This window comes from Notolepis coatsorum (genome assembly GCF_963971535.1).
Source record: "Notolepis coatsorum genome assembly, chromosome: 2".
Taxonomy (NCBI): domain Eukaryota; kingdom Metazoa; phylum Chordata; class Actinopteri; order Aulopiformes; family Paralepididae; genus Notolepis; species Notolepis coatsorum.
The window spans coordinates 25,716,209-25,733,724 of record NC_140166.1 but is presented as its reverse complement, the minus strand read 5'-3'; the positions used below and the strand labels follow the sequence as shown (position 1 = coordinate 25,733,724).

Below are 17,516 nucleotides of genomic sequence, written 5' to 3'. Positions count from 1 at the left end.
TGGACGCTAGTTTAATAGTATTTATTTAATAGTAGATGACTTTAGATAGAGGTAACTTGACAAGTTCTACTAAAGTGAAGTATCCCTTTAAAATACAGTTTCTAGTACAAGACAGGGTGCTCGTTGAAAGGATTCTCCCATACCTTGCATGCATTGATTTTCTTTCAATGCATGCTGTCTCAATTCATAAAACAGCGTATGATTGACAGCTTTTCAAGACAGAGTTTCTTAATTATGTATGTGGGCCCACACAAGTTCAAAGTTGCAGAACAGTCTCTCTCTCTCTCTCTCTCTCTCTCTCTCTCTCTCTCTCTCTCTCTCTCTCTCTCTCTCTCTCTTTCTTTCTCTCTCTCTCTCTCTCTCTCTCTCTCTCTCTCTCTCTCTCTCTCTCTCTCTCTCTTTTTTCTCTCTCTCTCTCTCTCTCTCTCTCTCTCTCTCTCTCTCTCTCTCTCTCTCTCTCCTCTCTATTTCTCTCTCTAATCAACTGTGTGACTCACATTTACTCTTACTCATAGTATATATTCAGATTAAAATGTCTTATTGCCTGTATTTATTGTAACATATAATATAACTGATAGGGCATACAGACCCTCATCTGAACCTTTCTTAACCTGTGTTTGTTTAGTGAGTTAATTATATTGTTTACACTGTTAATTTTTCTCATATTTTTATATTCAGACCAAATTGTATTGCCTATATTTATGTCTTTGTACTATTACCCTGCCCATACCTGTACCTCCCCTCCCCCTCCCACATGCTGCTATGACGCCCGCATTTAATAAAGGAATATCTTATCTTATCTTATCCTATCTTATCTTCAATCAAATACAATCCTGAGATATCAAGCAAACAACATGGCATTTTTACGATATTGGTGACCATATCGGTTATGAATCCTGCTGACTGATTGGCTCTCTTCATTATGGTTATGAATCCTGCTGACTGATTTGCTCTCTTCATTACGGTCAACAGAGATCAGGATCAATAACGATGCCGCCAGCTGCCAGTCCATCAAGTCCAAGCTTCAAAATAAAAACCAGGTAAAACTTTGAGGTCTCATCCTTTCCTCTGCTTATTATCAAATCGTTGTTATTATTCAATCTGACGCTGGTCTGAAGACAACTGGGCATGTCTGGGGGACAGAGCCAGGACAGAAAACAGAACCACTCCTTTTGTTGTAACGCAAGGGTTCTCAAACTTTTTTATACCACAACCCCATTTTAATTCGGATATTTTTTGGCGACCCCACACTTAATGTATTGTGTAATTTCAACATGGAATTAAGGAATATCAAAATAAAAGCTGTAGTCACTGTACTTAGATTGTACCTAGGTTGTACTTTAGATTGTATATTGTATTGTATATTCCTCTTTACTTACTTTTTACTTACTTTTTAGTTTACTTACTTTTTTACTTACTTTTTTTTACTGTATGAAGCACACTCTCAGGGGCTCATACAGAACCAAGCATTTCACCGTAAAGTATGTGTATTTTATTGTGACAATTAATAAACAAACTTGAAACTTGAACTTGAAAAGCACACATGATCATGCATATTTATTAGAAAATGTTATTACAGCACTATGTTATCAATACACATTTATAAAACAAGGCATATTTTATCTGTACTAACTCTTAACTAGCTGAATCTGTACTATTAACAAGCTGGATGTGTACTAACTCTTAATAAGCTGGATGTGTACTAATTTCACTACTACTAGCTGAATCTGTACTAACTGTTAACTAGCTTAATCTGTACTAACTGTTAACTAGCTGGATGATTGTGTACTAACTCTTAACTAGCTAGTTCTGTACTAACTGTTAACATAAGGTTATTCTATAACCCTAGTTATATGAGTATAGCGAGCGCTCTGCTCTTAGTGGAACTATCCCTTTAATCCATTCTAATAATGAAAAAACTTTCTCCACATGTACACCCCTATTCACCTCCGCCTGGCCACACCCACATCCGCTCCTATATAAGCGGGGTCGTGGCCACACAATCAGCTCCTTCCCAAGTCTTTCACCACCAAAGGAGAAGACCGCGGGGTCCTCAGTGAGTCAGAGCAGAGCGCTCGCTATACTCATATAACTAGGGTTATAGAATAACCTTACGTTATAAATCGTATAGCTTTACGCTCCGCTCTTAGTGGAACACAGGAGCTGAGTAGAGCGAAAAGCTCGACAGATGTACCCGCTGAGGCCCCCTACAACCATCAGAACCGGGGAGGAACCGAGCGCCCCGGCCCCCCCTAGCGGAGGACGGGAGGGAGATTGGACCCGACTGTGCGAAGAGGGTTTAGCACCTCAAACACACAAGGTGAGCAGACCGTGGGACTTACCTTTGTTCAGAAGGGCCCGCGACCACTCGAGCGCGCATCCCACATGCCACCAGGGAACGGACGGGAAGCAAAAAAAAAAACGTCCCCCAACATCACGGGGTCGGAGGTCAAGAACCCAAACCCTGTGGCAAGGCCGTAACAGTGGAGCGCGGAGGAGGTCCCAGCCCTAGGACAACCCGAGGACTAGGACCCCCTGAAAAAGGGGCCTGGTGAGGCCAACGAGGCCGCTGCATCGAGACCCCACCAGACGGTCACTGGTGACACCACCCCCCACATCGCCAGTGTATCGGACAGGGCCCAAATCAAGTGAAGGCCCTTCCCCCCTTGGCACGCCGCTCTGAAGCACTCTTCTCAAGAGGCTACCCCCCACAACACTGCAGGGCCAGTCGGCGTGCCGGGGAGACAACCCTCCAAGGAGGTTGATCCCTCAATCCAGGCAACAGGCCCCAAGAGCAGAACTCGACCTGTGCCCGGAGCACTGCGGACTAGACAGGCGCCTAAAGGGTCTACTGCAAGAACAGTATCCCGGCGGACGGGGTGTTCGGTATGCTGTGCACCATGTCACAATCTCCACAAACCCGACCCCGCCAATTCATCAATCCAGCGGGTTCGAGGTTCAGAGAAGAGGCTGACACAATTGGCAGACGTCATGAAAGATGCGGGGGCATACTCTCGGGCAGACGGGGTCAGGCCCAGCCTCAACCCAAGAGTCGACCACCCCCCTATGTTTAGTTTAACAGAAGGCGGTTGTTCCCTTAACCCACAAAGAAAACTTACAAACATAACTGCGCGTATACACAGGCTATACAAGCAGTACAAGTGTTTCAGCTTTCAAAGGGTTAACCCAGGCCAACAGGTCGATGAGAACGAGTTCGGACCTGGGCCCGGCGGACCGGGACCTACACAGGGATGCCTAGAGGAGTTGACAGCAACCTCCCCGACAGCCCCCTCCCATCCCCGTCCTAGCAGGGAGGGAGGGGTGAAACAAATGGAGAAGGACCAAGCCCCCTAACACAGCGCAAGGTACAACACAGTATGGACCAAGCACGTCACTGTTAAGGGCAACTCGTGGTGGCATACATATGACACACACATCCACGACATCAATCCCCGCGACGCCCGGTCCAACCCGGCATTTTCCCCCCGGAAAAGCACAAAGTCCTTCGGGGTACCAGAACAGCAGATCTGCGCCCCGGCGGGCAACGGGTTAAACTGACCTGGTCCGGCGCGACCAGAACCAGTCCCGTGTCCTAGTCACGCCGCCATCCCCAGTCCTAAGAGGGGGGTAGGTACGCGTGTTGATCCAAAACATCACAGAGGGCGCCACCAAGAAGGTCAGTATGCGAACGCACTGCTCCTGGTGGCCCACCTCATGGGCGTGAGACCCCTCCGCCAATGTTTTGATCTACTCCGTCATCTCCCCCCGGAGATGTACGTGAGCCGTCGAGTCTAACCTAGTGCACTGGCGCTCGGTAGAGATAAAAAGTAATAATTGAAAAAGATATATGTAATAATTAGGGGTGCACAATATTGATTTTTTGACCCCGATACCGATACCTATAACTTTCTGCTCCTCAAGGCCGATACAGATACCGATAACCGATATTTATTGTATTATACATATTTTTTCTGTAGTTTTGACCTAACCAGATTTATCATGACATGAGCGTTACTACTATGAACAAAACAAAGCCAAGACAACAGTTTTGACTGATAAAGTGACCATATTTATTTTTCCAAATAAATATAATTTGAATCAGAAAATTCACAATCCGTCAACAACTTATAATACATCCAACCAGGGTTAGAAATTAACATTTTTTTTCAAGGGCTTTTTTTGCCCCCCTTAATTGATTTTCGGGGGCTTTTTTTTGTATTTCGGGGGCACTGAATTTTTATGATAAACGGTAGGGGTGGGACGGTTCACAAAATGGACGGTTTGGTTCGTATCACGATTTTGGGGTCACGGTTTTCAGTTCGATATACGTAAATTTTTATTAAAAAAAATGTAACACTCAAATCTAAACATGCTTCTCATTTATTAAAAATAAAATAAAAGGTTTACAGTGTTTACAGCCTTAAATAATGTTTGGCACACAAAGACCGAACTGACTGAAAAATATAGGCTACATTTGTCAAAGTATTAACTTAGTGCAAACAAACAATATGCTCAGCCAGCACTAGACTTTCCTTTCTTTAATTAATATAAACACACAAAAACAATGTCAACCATGTTTAAATTCCCTGATTGTCAGTTCTTAATGGAAAGATTTGTTTTCTGCTTGAAATTATTATGTTTCTGTCTACATTTATTTAGACTAACATTATTTAAATATTGAGTGCAACTGTGGTGGATTACGTAATTCGGTGAGTTGGAACTATCTATGGGTTGGCGCCGGGTCCCCACGGACATTTTAGCGTGTGGCACCTTCAGCTCCGGTCACGTTAGGAGGAGTTCATAACATCAACAAGCAGCGCGAAAGCGGCAATAGTCCCAGTTGGAGTTAGTAAAACACATTGGATGTTGAATAAACGCCTATCATTGTCTTTAAACACCCCGCCTCTCAGACTCCCATTTCCTCCTCTGCTACAGTAGCTAGTAGCTACGGTGACATTTCATTGACTGTACAGTATTAGCTTGCGGGCTGCGTCGGGCTACCATAGTTAAAACGTGCGTTGTGTTTACAAACTGCTAACGCTATGGCAAGATGTGTGTAGGCCTATGTAATGTTAATGGCTATGTTTTTAAAGTCGTAATGAAGATTGATTTATATTGTGCGTGCCATTTTTACACAAACTGACTAGCACCTGGCTGCAGTGCTGCTGCTGCTGCCTGCAGCCAGTGCAGAACACCGGCTCCGCCAAATGATTTTTTTTATTTGCGCGTCATCTGAACCGTACGATACACAGACGCTCCATTACAGGATAAATATATATATATAATTAGTAAACTGTCGGGGGCATTAAGTGCCCCCCTTAACTGATTTTCGAGGGCATTTTGTCCATTTTCAAGGGCATTATGCCCCAAGCCCCCGTTAATTTCGAACCCTGCATCCAACCTAACAAGTCACCGGCAACATCACCACCGCTACGATGGTGTGTTAAAAGCCTACGACGACGCGCAGCTAAAGCTGCTGTGAATCCAAAGCCAGCTACAAAGGAACCCGCGGCGCTTGTACCTATTGACGAGGCGTTTGCTAAATTAAAGAAGTTTGACAGAAATGACCCAAGGGCTCAAGCCGCTAGCTTTTAAGCAGTGCTTGGTGGTGCAAATTAACCTGGCTACTACGGAGCAATAAGCTTTAGCTGCTTGCGCGTCGTTGTAGGCTTTTAACACACCATCGTAGCGGTGGTGATGTTGCCGGTGACTTGTTAGGTTGGATGTATTATAAGTTGTTGCCCTTTTCCCTCCTCGTAGAACTTCTGCATTGCATTTGTTACAAATAGCAAGCGAACTTTTTTCCTCTGAAACTATTCCCACACTACTGACGCCATCTTTGTTTACATCCGCGCTGCTTCTGAAACTTACGTGGCTACGTCACAGCCAAGAAAGGGAGCGCTGGATTTGTGTAAAACGCCCTCTTCCTAAACCACACGCTATCAGTCGTACCACTGTACTGGCAAAACGGGAGGAGCCTACAGTAAAAACAAACGCCCTTCATCCCAATTCACCCACACCGCATTTTTTTTTACCAAAAAAAAAAATTATATTATCGGAGCTATCAATAACGTTATCGGGTTTATCGGGATGACGTCATAATTGCTATAATAATTATCGTGCATCCCTAGTAATAATTGGGCCAAGTGACCAACGGCCCAACACACACTTTAATAGAGAGCAGAGCAGAAAATGCATTGCATCATCTAACTTTGACAATGACAGCGGTCTGCAGCACAGACCCTGAAAACTCACGGATATGTCTCATGACCAATAGGAAAAACGCGCCTAGTGACGTATTCCATGGCCGGGGAAATCCCGTGACCCACCCATCCTAATATGGCGTGGAACCAGGGAACCCCTTCCCCCTTCCTCCTGTGACGCGCTGACCCCTCAGCCCGATAGGGAGACTGACAGGCAGGAGGCCCAGTGTCGCAAAGGATACAACAATATCCGAAAGGGGGGAGGGGTTTATTAGTCCATCCCTTATGACCCCTCACCCCTGATACAATGCAACAACAAAGCAGAGCCATGATACCAGTTGTAGCGCGCTACATGAAAGCGCATATACCTGTTAGGTAGGGATGCACCGAATGGGAAATTCTTGGCCGAAACCAATACCGAAAATAGGAAACAGTTGGCCGAAAACCGAATGCCGAAAGGCCGAAAATGATTCATAGAATAGATTTTTTTTTACCAATGTTGTTCAGCTACATGATTATGGAAAAATATATGATTATGGCAAAACTTAACTTAAATAATAAATAATCACTATTATGGGTCCATAAAACATTTATTCAGCACTTCTGAATGCATACAGTACATTAATTCCAAGTCAAGTGGCGGACATCTGTGCTCTACTGAGCGCACCTTTCTAGTCCGCAGATGAATGTGCTCTCTTGACTTTGGCACAGTAGACGCGCGACGTGTATTCTCGAGAATGATAATAATAATGCTCTTCAGATTATATTATCAACGACAGAGCGTCAATGTGAGAAACACAATCCCCCCCCTCTTAAGTTAACCGCGACGGGCATATAGTAAATAAGGATATAAAGCATGTTAAAGACGCATTTATTGGACATGTTGCGCGCTGAGTTTACATAGAAACAGCGCGACACATAGAAACAGCGCGCATGTAATGACTGAAGCCACGTTTTGATGACATCATCACAACAACACACGTTAGGTTACAGGTTGTTTCTGTTTCGGTGAAAATACTCTTTCGGCCGAAAGCCGAAAGGCCATTTTTGGTCATTTTCGGCCGAAAACTTTCGGTGGCCGAAATTTCGGTGCATCCCTACTGTTAGGGTAATAGCTTCACATTCTGCACGCCAGCCACAGACGATAATCTCGTTTGTGCAAAAAACGGGCTTTATACACGGCTCAGGCTTATGTGCGAAACTTGCCACCTGAAATTTATACCTTTACCCTAAAGTAAAGAAAAAACAACAGACCAAAGAGAGGGGCCAAAGGACCTTGGTACAAGAGCTATATATGTACAACTTCTGTAGGCTAACACCCAACCCAGTTGTGGACTCAATGCCACATTTACTTAAACGTAAAACACGAACACACACAACCCTCTTTACACAATAAAAAAGGCAAAAGTTCACTCTTACTACTGCAAGAAGAACGCCGTCTTTTATGACGAGAGAAGACATAAGTCCTCGACCAAGTGCTAGCTACAGGCCTTGCTAAGTCATACATAATAGCGACCAAAACAATTTTCAGAGAAAACTGCACCACTCCCTAAGCAAGAGCACAACCCCAGCAGTAGCTGAGGGTTTACACCGTATCCCCAAATATATAGTGAATCAACACACGTTTTGTAACAAAAAACAGTCCCTCACCAGGAGGGACCCTTTATTTAATAACAAAAATCATATTTGATGGGGGAGGCAAACAGGGGAAGTCACTAGCGTCGCCTGCCGCGTGCAGAACACCGTTTGCCCCCACGGGAAGCCGGCCTGGAGGGACGGTGCTGAGGAGCCTCCTGGTCACGTCGATCCCTACCGTGCCCCCCGGCCGCAGGACGACTGGCTGCAGAGGTAGCGGCACTTCCTCCACTCCTGGCCTTCTTCCTAGAAGGCCCAGCAGCGGCGGTGGTGACGGTGGCGATGGCCGCAGACCTCTGCCGGCGTTGCCTCCTCCTCACGTCACCGGTGGCATCGGGTCGGGGAAAGTGGGGTTGGAGCACGGAGCGCTCCTCCTCCATCTCTCTGCAGACTGCTGTCATCTGCTGCATAGCCAACCCGAAAAGTCCAGCATCGGAGAGGGGGGCCGTGAGCAGTGGAATCCTCCTCTGGTCCGGCACCTCTGCCTGCTCCAGCCAAAGGTGGCGCTGGATGAGAGTGGCCAGGGCGCGCTCCTTCCCGGTGGCTATCGCCTGCAGCTGAGTCAGATGCAGGATGGCTCCAGCCGCCTGGGCGTGGAGGTACCGTTGACGGTCGTCCAGTACCGCCCCGCCCGCCATCAGCCCCGACATGTAGTGCACTAGCTGCGCAATGTTGGAGGTTGCAGCCAGGCTGTGTCGAGGCGATGTACACTCAATGTGTCACTCCACATAGCCAACTGCCTAGCCGATTTCCCCTGGGGAACTGGCTTTCGTAATGGCTCCCACACCATCTCGGGGCAAAGGATGGATGCCATCGGGCTATCAAGTCGAGGCACCCTGTCCTTTAGCGTCTGGACCAAACCCACCACCCGCGTGACTGGTACGTAGGAGGGGGTAAGGCCGACGATGCGGGATATTACCTGTCCCGCGCCAAGTAAGCCTCCATTGCTGGGAAGAATGGGCAGACAACGCCCGTCTCCCTCACAGGACGGCGTTGCCAGAGATGACCTATCATGTCCTCGGGAACAGGTGCCGGCAGTGGCTGCGGCAACGCCACACCATTGGCGGCTGCGGTGGCCGCCATGAGCTCGGGGAACAAGGCAAGCAACTCCCCTTGCATACCTTCTTCCACGTCACTCGCGTCCCTCACGTACGGGAGGCTGCACCGGGAGCCATCGTCCGACGCGGCAGATAGCTGGGCATCTCGTCTCCGGGGTGGAGATTTTAACCCAGTCCCAGAGTACGAGGGTCCCCAGGGAGACGTAGCACTCTCTGCCACTCCCTGAAGGGGAGAGTGTCTCGTCTCCGCCGGGCCTTCGAACAAGAGAGCCCCCGCCCCCTCCATCGGATATGGAGACATCCTCAGTCTCCATCGGATATGGAGAAGAGGCGAGGGAACTCTTGCTCGGACCCAGCACAACACTGCCACTAGGCCGTTCACCCCCGCTGTTCGCCGTCCTACGACGAGAACGAGCCGAGGCGAAGATTTCTGTGATGCAAATCCTCGGCCACCAGAGGAACTGTCTGCCTATCGGCCAACTGCCTTCTGGCGGGGGGAACCAGGGCCGGAATTCCTCACAGGAGATGAGAGCTGAACGGCCCCTCGTCGAAGCACACTCCCCTCCGGGCGCCGCTCAGGCGCACCTGCCTGCCACAACCGTGGAGCCAGGAACGCCCCACGACGCACGGAGGACGCCGCGACAGTGAAGCGCTGGTGGAGGGTAGAGTTGTAGTCGTCTAGACCCTCCAACGGTGAAGATATTATCTCTTTGTTTTCCCGAAAATTAGCGAGAGAGAAAAAACAAAGATACAACGTCAACGTAGCTCCTTTCCAACAAACTACTTTTAGCACTAAACTAAAGTGGTGTATACACAAACTTCTCTGTGGTGAAAGGAGGGAAGGAGCGGATGTGGGTGTGGCCAGGCGGAGGTGAATAGGGGTGTACATGTGGAGAACGTTTTTTCATTATTATAATGGATTAAAGGGATAGTTCCACTAAGAGCAGAGCGTAAAGCTATACGATTTATAACTAGCTGAATCTGCACTAACTCTTCACTAGCTGGATCTGTACTAACTGTTCACTAGCTGGATCTGTACTAACTCTTCACTAGCTGGATCTGTACTAACTGTTCACTAGCTGGATCTGTACTAACTCTTCACTAGCTGGATCTGTACTAACTCTTCACTAGCTGGATCTGTACTAACTCTTCACTAGCTGGATCTGTACTAACTCTTCACTAGCTGGATCTGTACTAACTCTTCACTAGCTGGATCTGTACTAACTCTTCACTAGCTGGATCTGTACTAACTCTTCACTAGCTGGATCTGTACTAACTCTTCACTAGCTGGATCTGTACTAACTCTTCACTAGCTGGATCTGTACTAACTCTTCACTAGCTGGATCTGTACTAACTCTTCACTAGCTGGATCTGTACTAACTCTTCACTAGCTGGATCTGTACTAACTCTTCACTAGCTGGATGTGTACTAACTCTTAACTAGCTGGATGTGTACTAACTCTTCACTAGCTGGATGTGTACTAACTCTTAACTAGCTGGATGTGTACTAACTCTTCACTAGCTGGATCTGTACTAACTCTCAACTAGCTGGATGTGTACTAACTCTTCACTAGCTGGATCTGTACTAACTCTTAACTAGCTGGATGTGTACCGTGTCACCAACTCTACTGTGTCCCTCAGTGCCATTACACCCTAGAGGAAGACTCGGAGGGGGACAATGACTCGGAGGAGTTCTACTATGGAAGTCAGGTAAGAAACAGCACCTCTTTACATTTAGTCATTTAGTCACGTAGCTGACGCTTTTATCTAAAGCCACTTACAAATTGTGTATAACAAGTCAGCAGGAGGGGTTCACCTCTGGTGGCTAAGGGTAAGTGGTGTTGTTCATCTAGCAGTGCCGAGCTTGAGTGCTTCATTTTGAGTGCATATAGTATAGACATAATAGCATAGTAGGTAGAAGACGTACAGGCATAGTACATAGTAGATAGTAGTATATACATAATAGCAGAGTACATCATAGATAGTAATATAGGCATAGTACATAGTAGATAGTAGTATAGGCGGCATAGTAGCATAGTACTTAGTGCTGGGGGTGCTACATCAACTCAAGGGACACCAACAAACTGAACAAGCTGGTGAGGAAGGCTAGCTCTGTGGTGGGAGTCAAGCTGGTCAGTCTAGAGGTGGTGGCAGAGAGGAGGATGAGAAGGAAGCTGGCCGCTATCCTGGAGAATCCTCGGCCAGTCCTTCGTAACAGTGCGAAGCAGCCGGCGAACTAGCGGCAGCAGAACTTGAGAGGGCTGCACGATTAATCGATTTTAAATCGAAATCGCGATTTGGAATGATGCAATTGTCAAAAAAAAAAAAAAAAAAACATTTTTTTTTTTTTTTTTTTTTTTAACCAGGAAGTCCCATTGAGATACAAGATCGGTTTGGGAGAGGGAGGTATGGGGTTTTAGATTGTGTGTTGTGAAGTTTAGACTTCAGAGAGGGAGGGTAAAGTACAGAAAAAAAGGTACCGTTGGGTACCGGTATCGATTACCAGGTAAAAAGAAACATTTTCAGGCTCGGTGCCCAGGTCAGATGTAGGTCAGATGCAAGCCGCATTTTACAATAAACCTCTGTGGGGCTGCTTAACACATTGGTCGCCAAAATCGCTTTCCAGCGTTATTGCCCGCCATGCGTTGACCGCCAACATTGCTGTACAGCGTTTTTGAGATCAATATTTCATTTTTTCGCCATGGCATTCATAATTCATCCACCCAACCCCCGGTGCCCTAGCGGGACTCTAGATGGGACTGCAACGGCTCAATACCGCCTTCTGGTGGATGGTCGGGCGAGTTAAACACTCAAAAACCGGAAGTGTCATCGGTGCGTCAAGGAAATTCCTCCGGCAGTCACATCTCGCTACGGGACTCCTGACAGACACTATAGTTCAAGTTCCTTTTATTGCCACACGGCCAGGCCGGTGGAATTCAAGCACGGTGCAGGTGGTAGCTGCGACAATACACCACATAAAACATAAAAGACACATGGAACAGTACAGTACAGAAAACACCACCTAGAACATATACATGACGGAAACAGTACAGTACGAAAAACTATAGATGTCAGTTCAATGTAACATAAACCAGAGAAACATAACAGCAGGGGGTAAATTTAGGAGGAGTTGGAGTTGAACAGTTGTATGGCCTTGGGGAAGAAACTATTATTGAACCTTACAGTACGACTACCTAGTGACCTAAACCTCCTACCAGAGGGGAGGTGTTGGAAGAGGTGATGAGCTGGGTGCAGGGGGTCACTAATGATTTTGTTTGCGCGTGTGATGGTGTGATGTTTGTGATGGAGTCCAGGGTGGGGAGTTTGCAGTTGATGATTTTGGATGCCCTTTTTATGATCCTATCTAGTCTGTGTAGTGTGTTTGGGTGTGTTGCCGTACCATACAGTGATGGATAATGATATAATGTTTTGTATTATGGCTGTGTAGAATTGTACCATTAAGTTCTTCCTGACCTTGTATTTCTTGAGTTGTCTGAGATAAGGCTGTTTTGAGTAGATGAGTGGTGTGATGGTCCCAGTTTAGTTTATTGCTGATGTATGTTCCTAGGTATTTGAATGTGTCTGTGGCTGAAATGGGTTGATTGTTGATGAGCATGGGTGTTTTAGTGGGTGTGGTTTTCCTAAAGTCAATGATAAGTTCAACAGTCTTGCTTTCATTTAATATGAGGTTGTGTTCTCTACACCACGTTAGTGTCCGCTCCACCTCCAACCGGTAGTCATCCTCCTTGTTGTTGGAGATCAGCCCTAAGATGATAGTGTCGTCCGCGTATTTCAGCGTCTTGACTGAGGGGGATGCTGATCGGAGGTTGTTGGTATAGAGGGAAAAAAGCCACAGGGAAAGAACACACCCCTGTGGTACTCCGATGTTGGTGGTCAGAGGGAGAGAGGTGTGGTTATTGTAGAGGACTACTTGTTTGCGGCCCTTCAGTGTGTCCAGCAGCCAGAAACAGAGGGAGGGGGCAATGTTCATGTTGGCCATGGTTTGAAACAGTATGAGGGGGTCGATGGTGTTGAAGGCACTGCTGAAGTCAATGAAAAGTATCCATGCATAGCTGTTTTTGGTCTCCAGATGCTAGAGGGTGTAGTGCAGTGCCAGGTTGACTGCATCGTCAGTAGACCGGTTTGAGCGATAAGCAAATTGTAGGGGGTCCATCAGGGGGGATGTGAGTATTTTTAGAAATGACAGGACTATGCGTTCCAGCACCTTCATGGCTACTGCCGTCAAGGCCACGGGTCAAGTTTCAAGTTCAAGTTTCTTTAATAGTTGTCATACAGAAGTACAGAATACTTTTATACAAAATGCTTCTTACTGTTACGCTCCAGAGACTGTGCTAGACAAGATAAGTATCAATAACATAGTATAGCATGTAAATTAGAAGTAGAAAATGAGGTCACAGTGTTCAGTATAGACATATGTACAATGTTCAATGCAGAATAGACGTAACTGAGTTACCATATAATATACAATACTATGCAGTGTACTAATATACAATACTATATAGTGCAAAGCAGAAATGGGATGAGGTACAATTTAGGTACAATTTACAGTAAGGTGTACGAGTTGTAGTGCAATCCTTTATCAATAAATATAAAGTGTGGGGAGTGGGTGCTACAGTGTGTTTGTTTAAAGTGAGTGTGTGCTATAAAGTGTGGGGAGTGGGTGCTACAGTGTGTTTGTTTAAAGTGAGTGTGTGCGTGTGGATGTGTGTGCTATGTGCGTTTGATGGTTGTTGTGTAGTGTTCATTGTTCGTTGAGCAGCCTGATGGCCTGGGGATAGAAGCTTCTTCTGAGTCTTTCTGTGCTCGCCTTGAGACTCCGGTATCGCTTGCCTGACCGCAGCAGTTCAAAGAGGCAGTTGTTCGGGTGACTGGAGTCCTTAATGATTCTCTTAGCCTTGCCCCTGCACCGCTTGTTGTAAATGTTCTGGAGGGTGGGGAGCCCCCCTCCAATTGTGCGTTCGGCTGAACGCGTCACTCTTTGTAGTCTGCTTCGGTCTTGTGCAGTGCTATTCCCAAACCAGGAGGTGATGTTGCCAGTCAGGATGCTCTCTATTGTACATGAGTAGAAGTTCTTAAGGATCTTCTGACTGACTTGGAACTTCCTTAGGCGCCTGAGGAAGTAGAGGCGTTGTCGTGCCTTCTTCACAACACTGTCAATGTGTGTGGTCCATGTCAAGTCCTCGGATATATAGGCTCTGAGGTACTTAAAGCTGTTCACTCTCTCAACCGGTGCCCCGTCGATGCTGAGGGGGCTGTAGTCCTTGACCCCCGACCTTCTGAAGTCCACAATCATCTCCTTTGTTTTGCTGACGTTCAGGGAGAGGCTGTTTTCCTGGCACCATCCCGCCAGGACCTTGACCTCATCCAGGTAGGCCCTCTCGTCGTTTGCAGAGATCAGGCCCACCACCACTGTGTCGTCAGCAAATTTGATGATTGTGTTGCTACTCCGCTGAGCCACACAGTCGTGTGTGTACAGGGAGTAGAGGAGGGGACTCAGAACACAGCCCTGGGGGGCCCCTATGTTGAGGGTGATGGATGAGGAGGTGCAGTTGCCTGCTCTCACCACCTGGGGTCTGCCCGTCAGGAAGTCCAAGACCCACTGGCAGAGGTCATAGTTCAAGCCCAGGTCCCTGAGCTTGGCTATGAGTTTGGAGGGGACTATGGTATTGAATGCCGAGCTGTAGTCGATGAATAGCATTCTCACATAGTTCTACATAGGTCTGTAGTCATTAACACAATGGGGACCAGCCACGAGTTAACTCGGGGTTTCGGTGCCATGCGTTGTGGACCAGAGCCACGAGTTAACTCGTGGCAAGTTGTTATTGTTTTATTCCATATTAATCACCGTATCAACGTCCCCGATCGACTCTGCAGATCTACCCGCATATGTGATTTCCGCAACATGCAATACCGGCCAGATCCTCTTAGGGGCGCCATCGCTCCACTGCAGTATCATTGAGGGCGAATGGGAAATTTTTTTATTTTACTGTCTATGGGCGTTTCATATGAGCCTGGATCCCAAGCGAACATCCTCCACTGTTGATCACGGTTTGAAGCACAGATTTCAGCCTGGAATAATGGGATTTATGATCAGTCTCATCGGCGCACGGTAAGTGGGCAGTAACGTTATTTTCAACCCGATTGTGCATTTCCTTGTTTGCAAACAGTCTGATCAATATATCCACCCATACTACATAAAGCCGTTACTGATGATCAAGGAATTATAAACCCCCCCCCCCCCTTTCCTCCACGCATGATGAAGCATAATGTATGCTGATCATAAACATTTGAATTTTTTAATATAGCGTGTATGGGAAAGAAACGCCAATCGATAATCTATCATATGCGTCAGGGCCTATAACTACTGTTTTTGGAATGACAGCAGAAAAGATTAAAAACATACTTATATTCTCGAAGGTATTAACACAACAATGTATGAATGAAAAAGTATAATGTTCCCACATCCTGAACGATAGATAATCGATGTTGAATGGGCCATAGTAATGTCAATATAGCAATACAATTAAAAAAGTTATAGCCCTGCAAAGAAGGTAAACATCTCCATAGGCTTTCAACGGTGGCAGAGAGTGGTATAAGATGGGCACAACCCCCGGCGGTCAATGTGTTAAATTTTTTTTAATTATAATCGCAAATGTAATCGCAATCGCAATATATGTCAGAAAAATCGCAATTAGATTATTTCCCAAAATCGTGCAGCCCTAATCGCTGAGTGTGTCTGACTCCCACCTAAACGGACAACATATAACGTATGACTTATATAACGCCATACGCACCTTATGCATACTGCACCTGTGTATAGAGCTGCCGCGATTACCGCATTACCGCGGTATCGCTGTTACATCACGGCCACCGCAGAGTAGGCTGAATACCGCATCACCGCTGTTTTTTATAATAATAATAATAAAGTACCCTCCTCTCGTTGGGCTTGCGGCTCTGCAGATATACCCTACTCCTCTATCGAGGTTCCAAGCGACCCTATTGGGTACCAGAAAAGTCACGTGAAACATTGCAGACCACTGATTGGTCAGAAGAGAGACGCGTTGATCAGAGCTCATCACAATACGGCTAATAACGTTAGCTTTAGCTCCCCGCCGGAGTGGACTACCATCGCTCCTCAGGAGTACTAAACGAGACATAATGATTTTACTGTCTGCAACGAATGTTATAATAAAAGCCCTTCGTTCTATACACTTGTCTGATTGAAAACTTTATTAACAGACCGCAGAATGGGACAACTCAGCACGCTCTGAGCAAAGGAACTGAGATATGAATTGAGTATTGCTTGGCTTGCTATGGTCCGGTAAATACGCTGATGTTATTGAACGTATAACTATATAATGTTAATGCCACAAAACGAATGCCTTTATTATAAAGTAGTAACTTTATAGTAATAATAATAAGAAAGGGTCGGGGGGGTAACCACCCCTGCCCGCGACACCGAGTGAACGGCGCACGACCAGAGGGGAAACTTCGAATCCGTGTTTCACTTTCAATAACTAATGCGTGCTTGCCGAATCCCAAACAATATTCATGCTGCAAAGTCATCCTCTAAAGATAGACATTTAGACTAGAGGCAGGCTATATGCTATAAAGAGTAGACTACTACTAAAAAAAAAAATGCATTCAAACTTTTTTTTTAAATTTTTTGTGTGTGTGCGGTAATAACCGCGGCGGTAGGAAATATTTTGCAAAGTTGTGCGGTAAGGAAAACATCAATACCGCGGCAGCTCTACCTGTGTATACTGTATACTTACTTACTCATAGTATATAGTATATTAGATTATAGTATCTATTGTAACTATATTTATTGTAATGCAAACATAACTGATAGGGCATACAGACCCTCATCTGCACCTTGATTTTCACTGCCTACTTGCTCATAATACTCAGAGTTAATTATATTGTTATATTGTTTACACTGCCTATTTTTATTTGTACTTTTCTACTGTACTATAATTTTATTACCTGTATTATGTCTTCTACTATTACCATGTACCTGCACCTCCCCTCCCCCCTCCCCCATGCTGCTATGATGCCTGGATTTCCCCAATGGGATCAATAAAGGATTATCTTATCTTATAGTACTGTAGTAGCATATTACATAGTAGATAGTAGTATAGGCATAGTAGCATAGTAGATAGTAGTATAGACACAGTAACATAGTATGTACTACATAGTATATAGTAGTATAGACATAGTACATTGTATATAGTGGTATATACATAGTATATACATAGTATCATCCGCTTAGTAGATAGTAGCATAGTAGATAGTAGTATAGACACAGTAACATAGTATGTACTACATAGTATATAGTAGTATAGACATAGTACATTGTATATAGTGGTATATACATAGTATATACATAGTATCATCCGCTTAACTACAGATGAGGTACTCAAAAAACTGAGCGCCCTCCAACCGAACAAGGCCACTGGCTATGACAACATCCCCTCCAAATTCCTCAGAGACTCAGCAGCCGCCATCACCTCAGTCATCACACACATAATAAACCTCTCCATAAAACAGGGACATGTCGCCAAGGACTTCAAAATTGCGAGAGTAACACCCCTGCACAA

General features: G+C 45.8%; 1 protein-coding gene across 1 annotated transcript in view; it reads left to right on the top strand.

Moving 5' to 3' along the window:
• The window catches only part of parp8 (poly (ADP-ribose) polymerase family, member 8), a gene marked incomplete at its 3' end in the record, with an annotated part of 303,800 nt that overhangs the window by 98,012 nt on the left and 188,272 nt on the right, over positions 1 to 17,516 (top strand). Inside the window, exons 5-6 of the mRNA XM_084309021.1 lie at positions 973 to 1,040; positions 10,537 to 10,605. Of these exons, the coding sequence (XP_084165147.1) occupies positions 973 to 1,040; positions 10,537 to 10,605 (137 nt within the window). The remainder of the gene's footprint in view (positions 1 to 972; positions 1,041 to 10,536; positions 10,606 to 17,516) is intronic.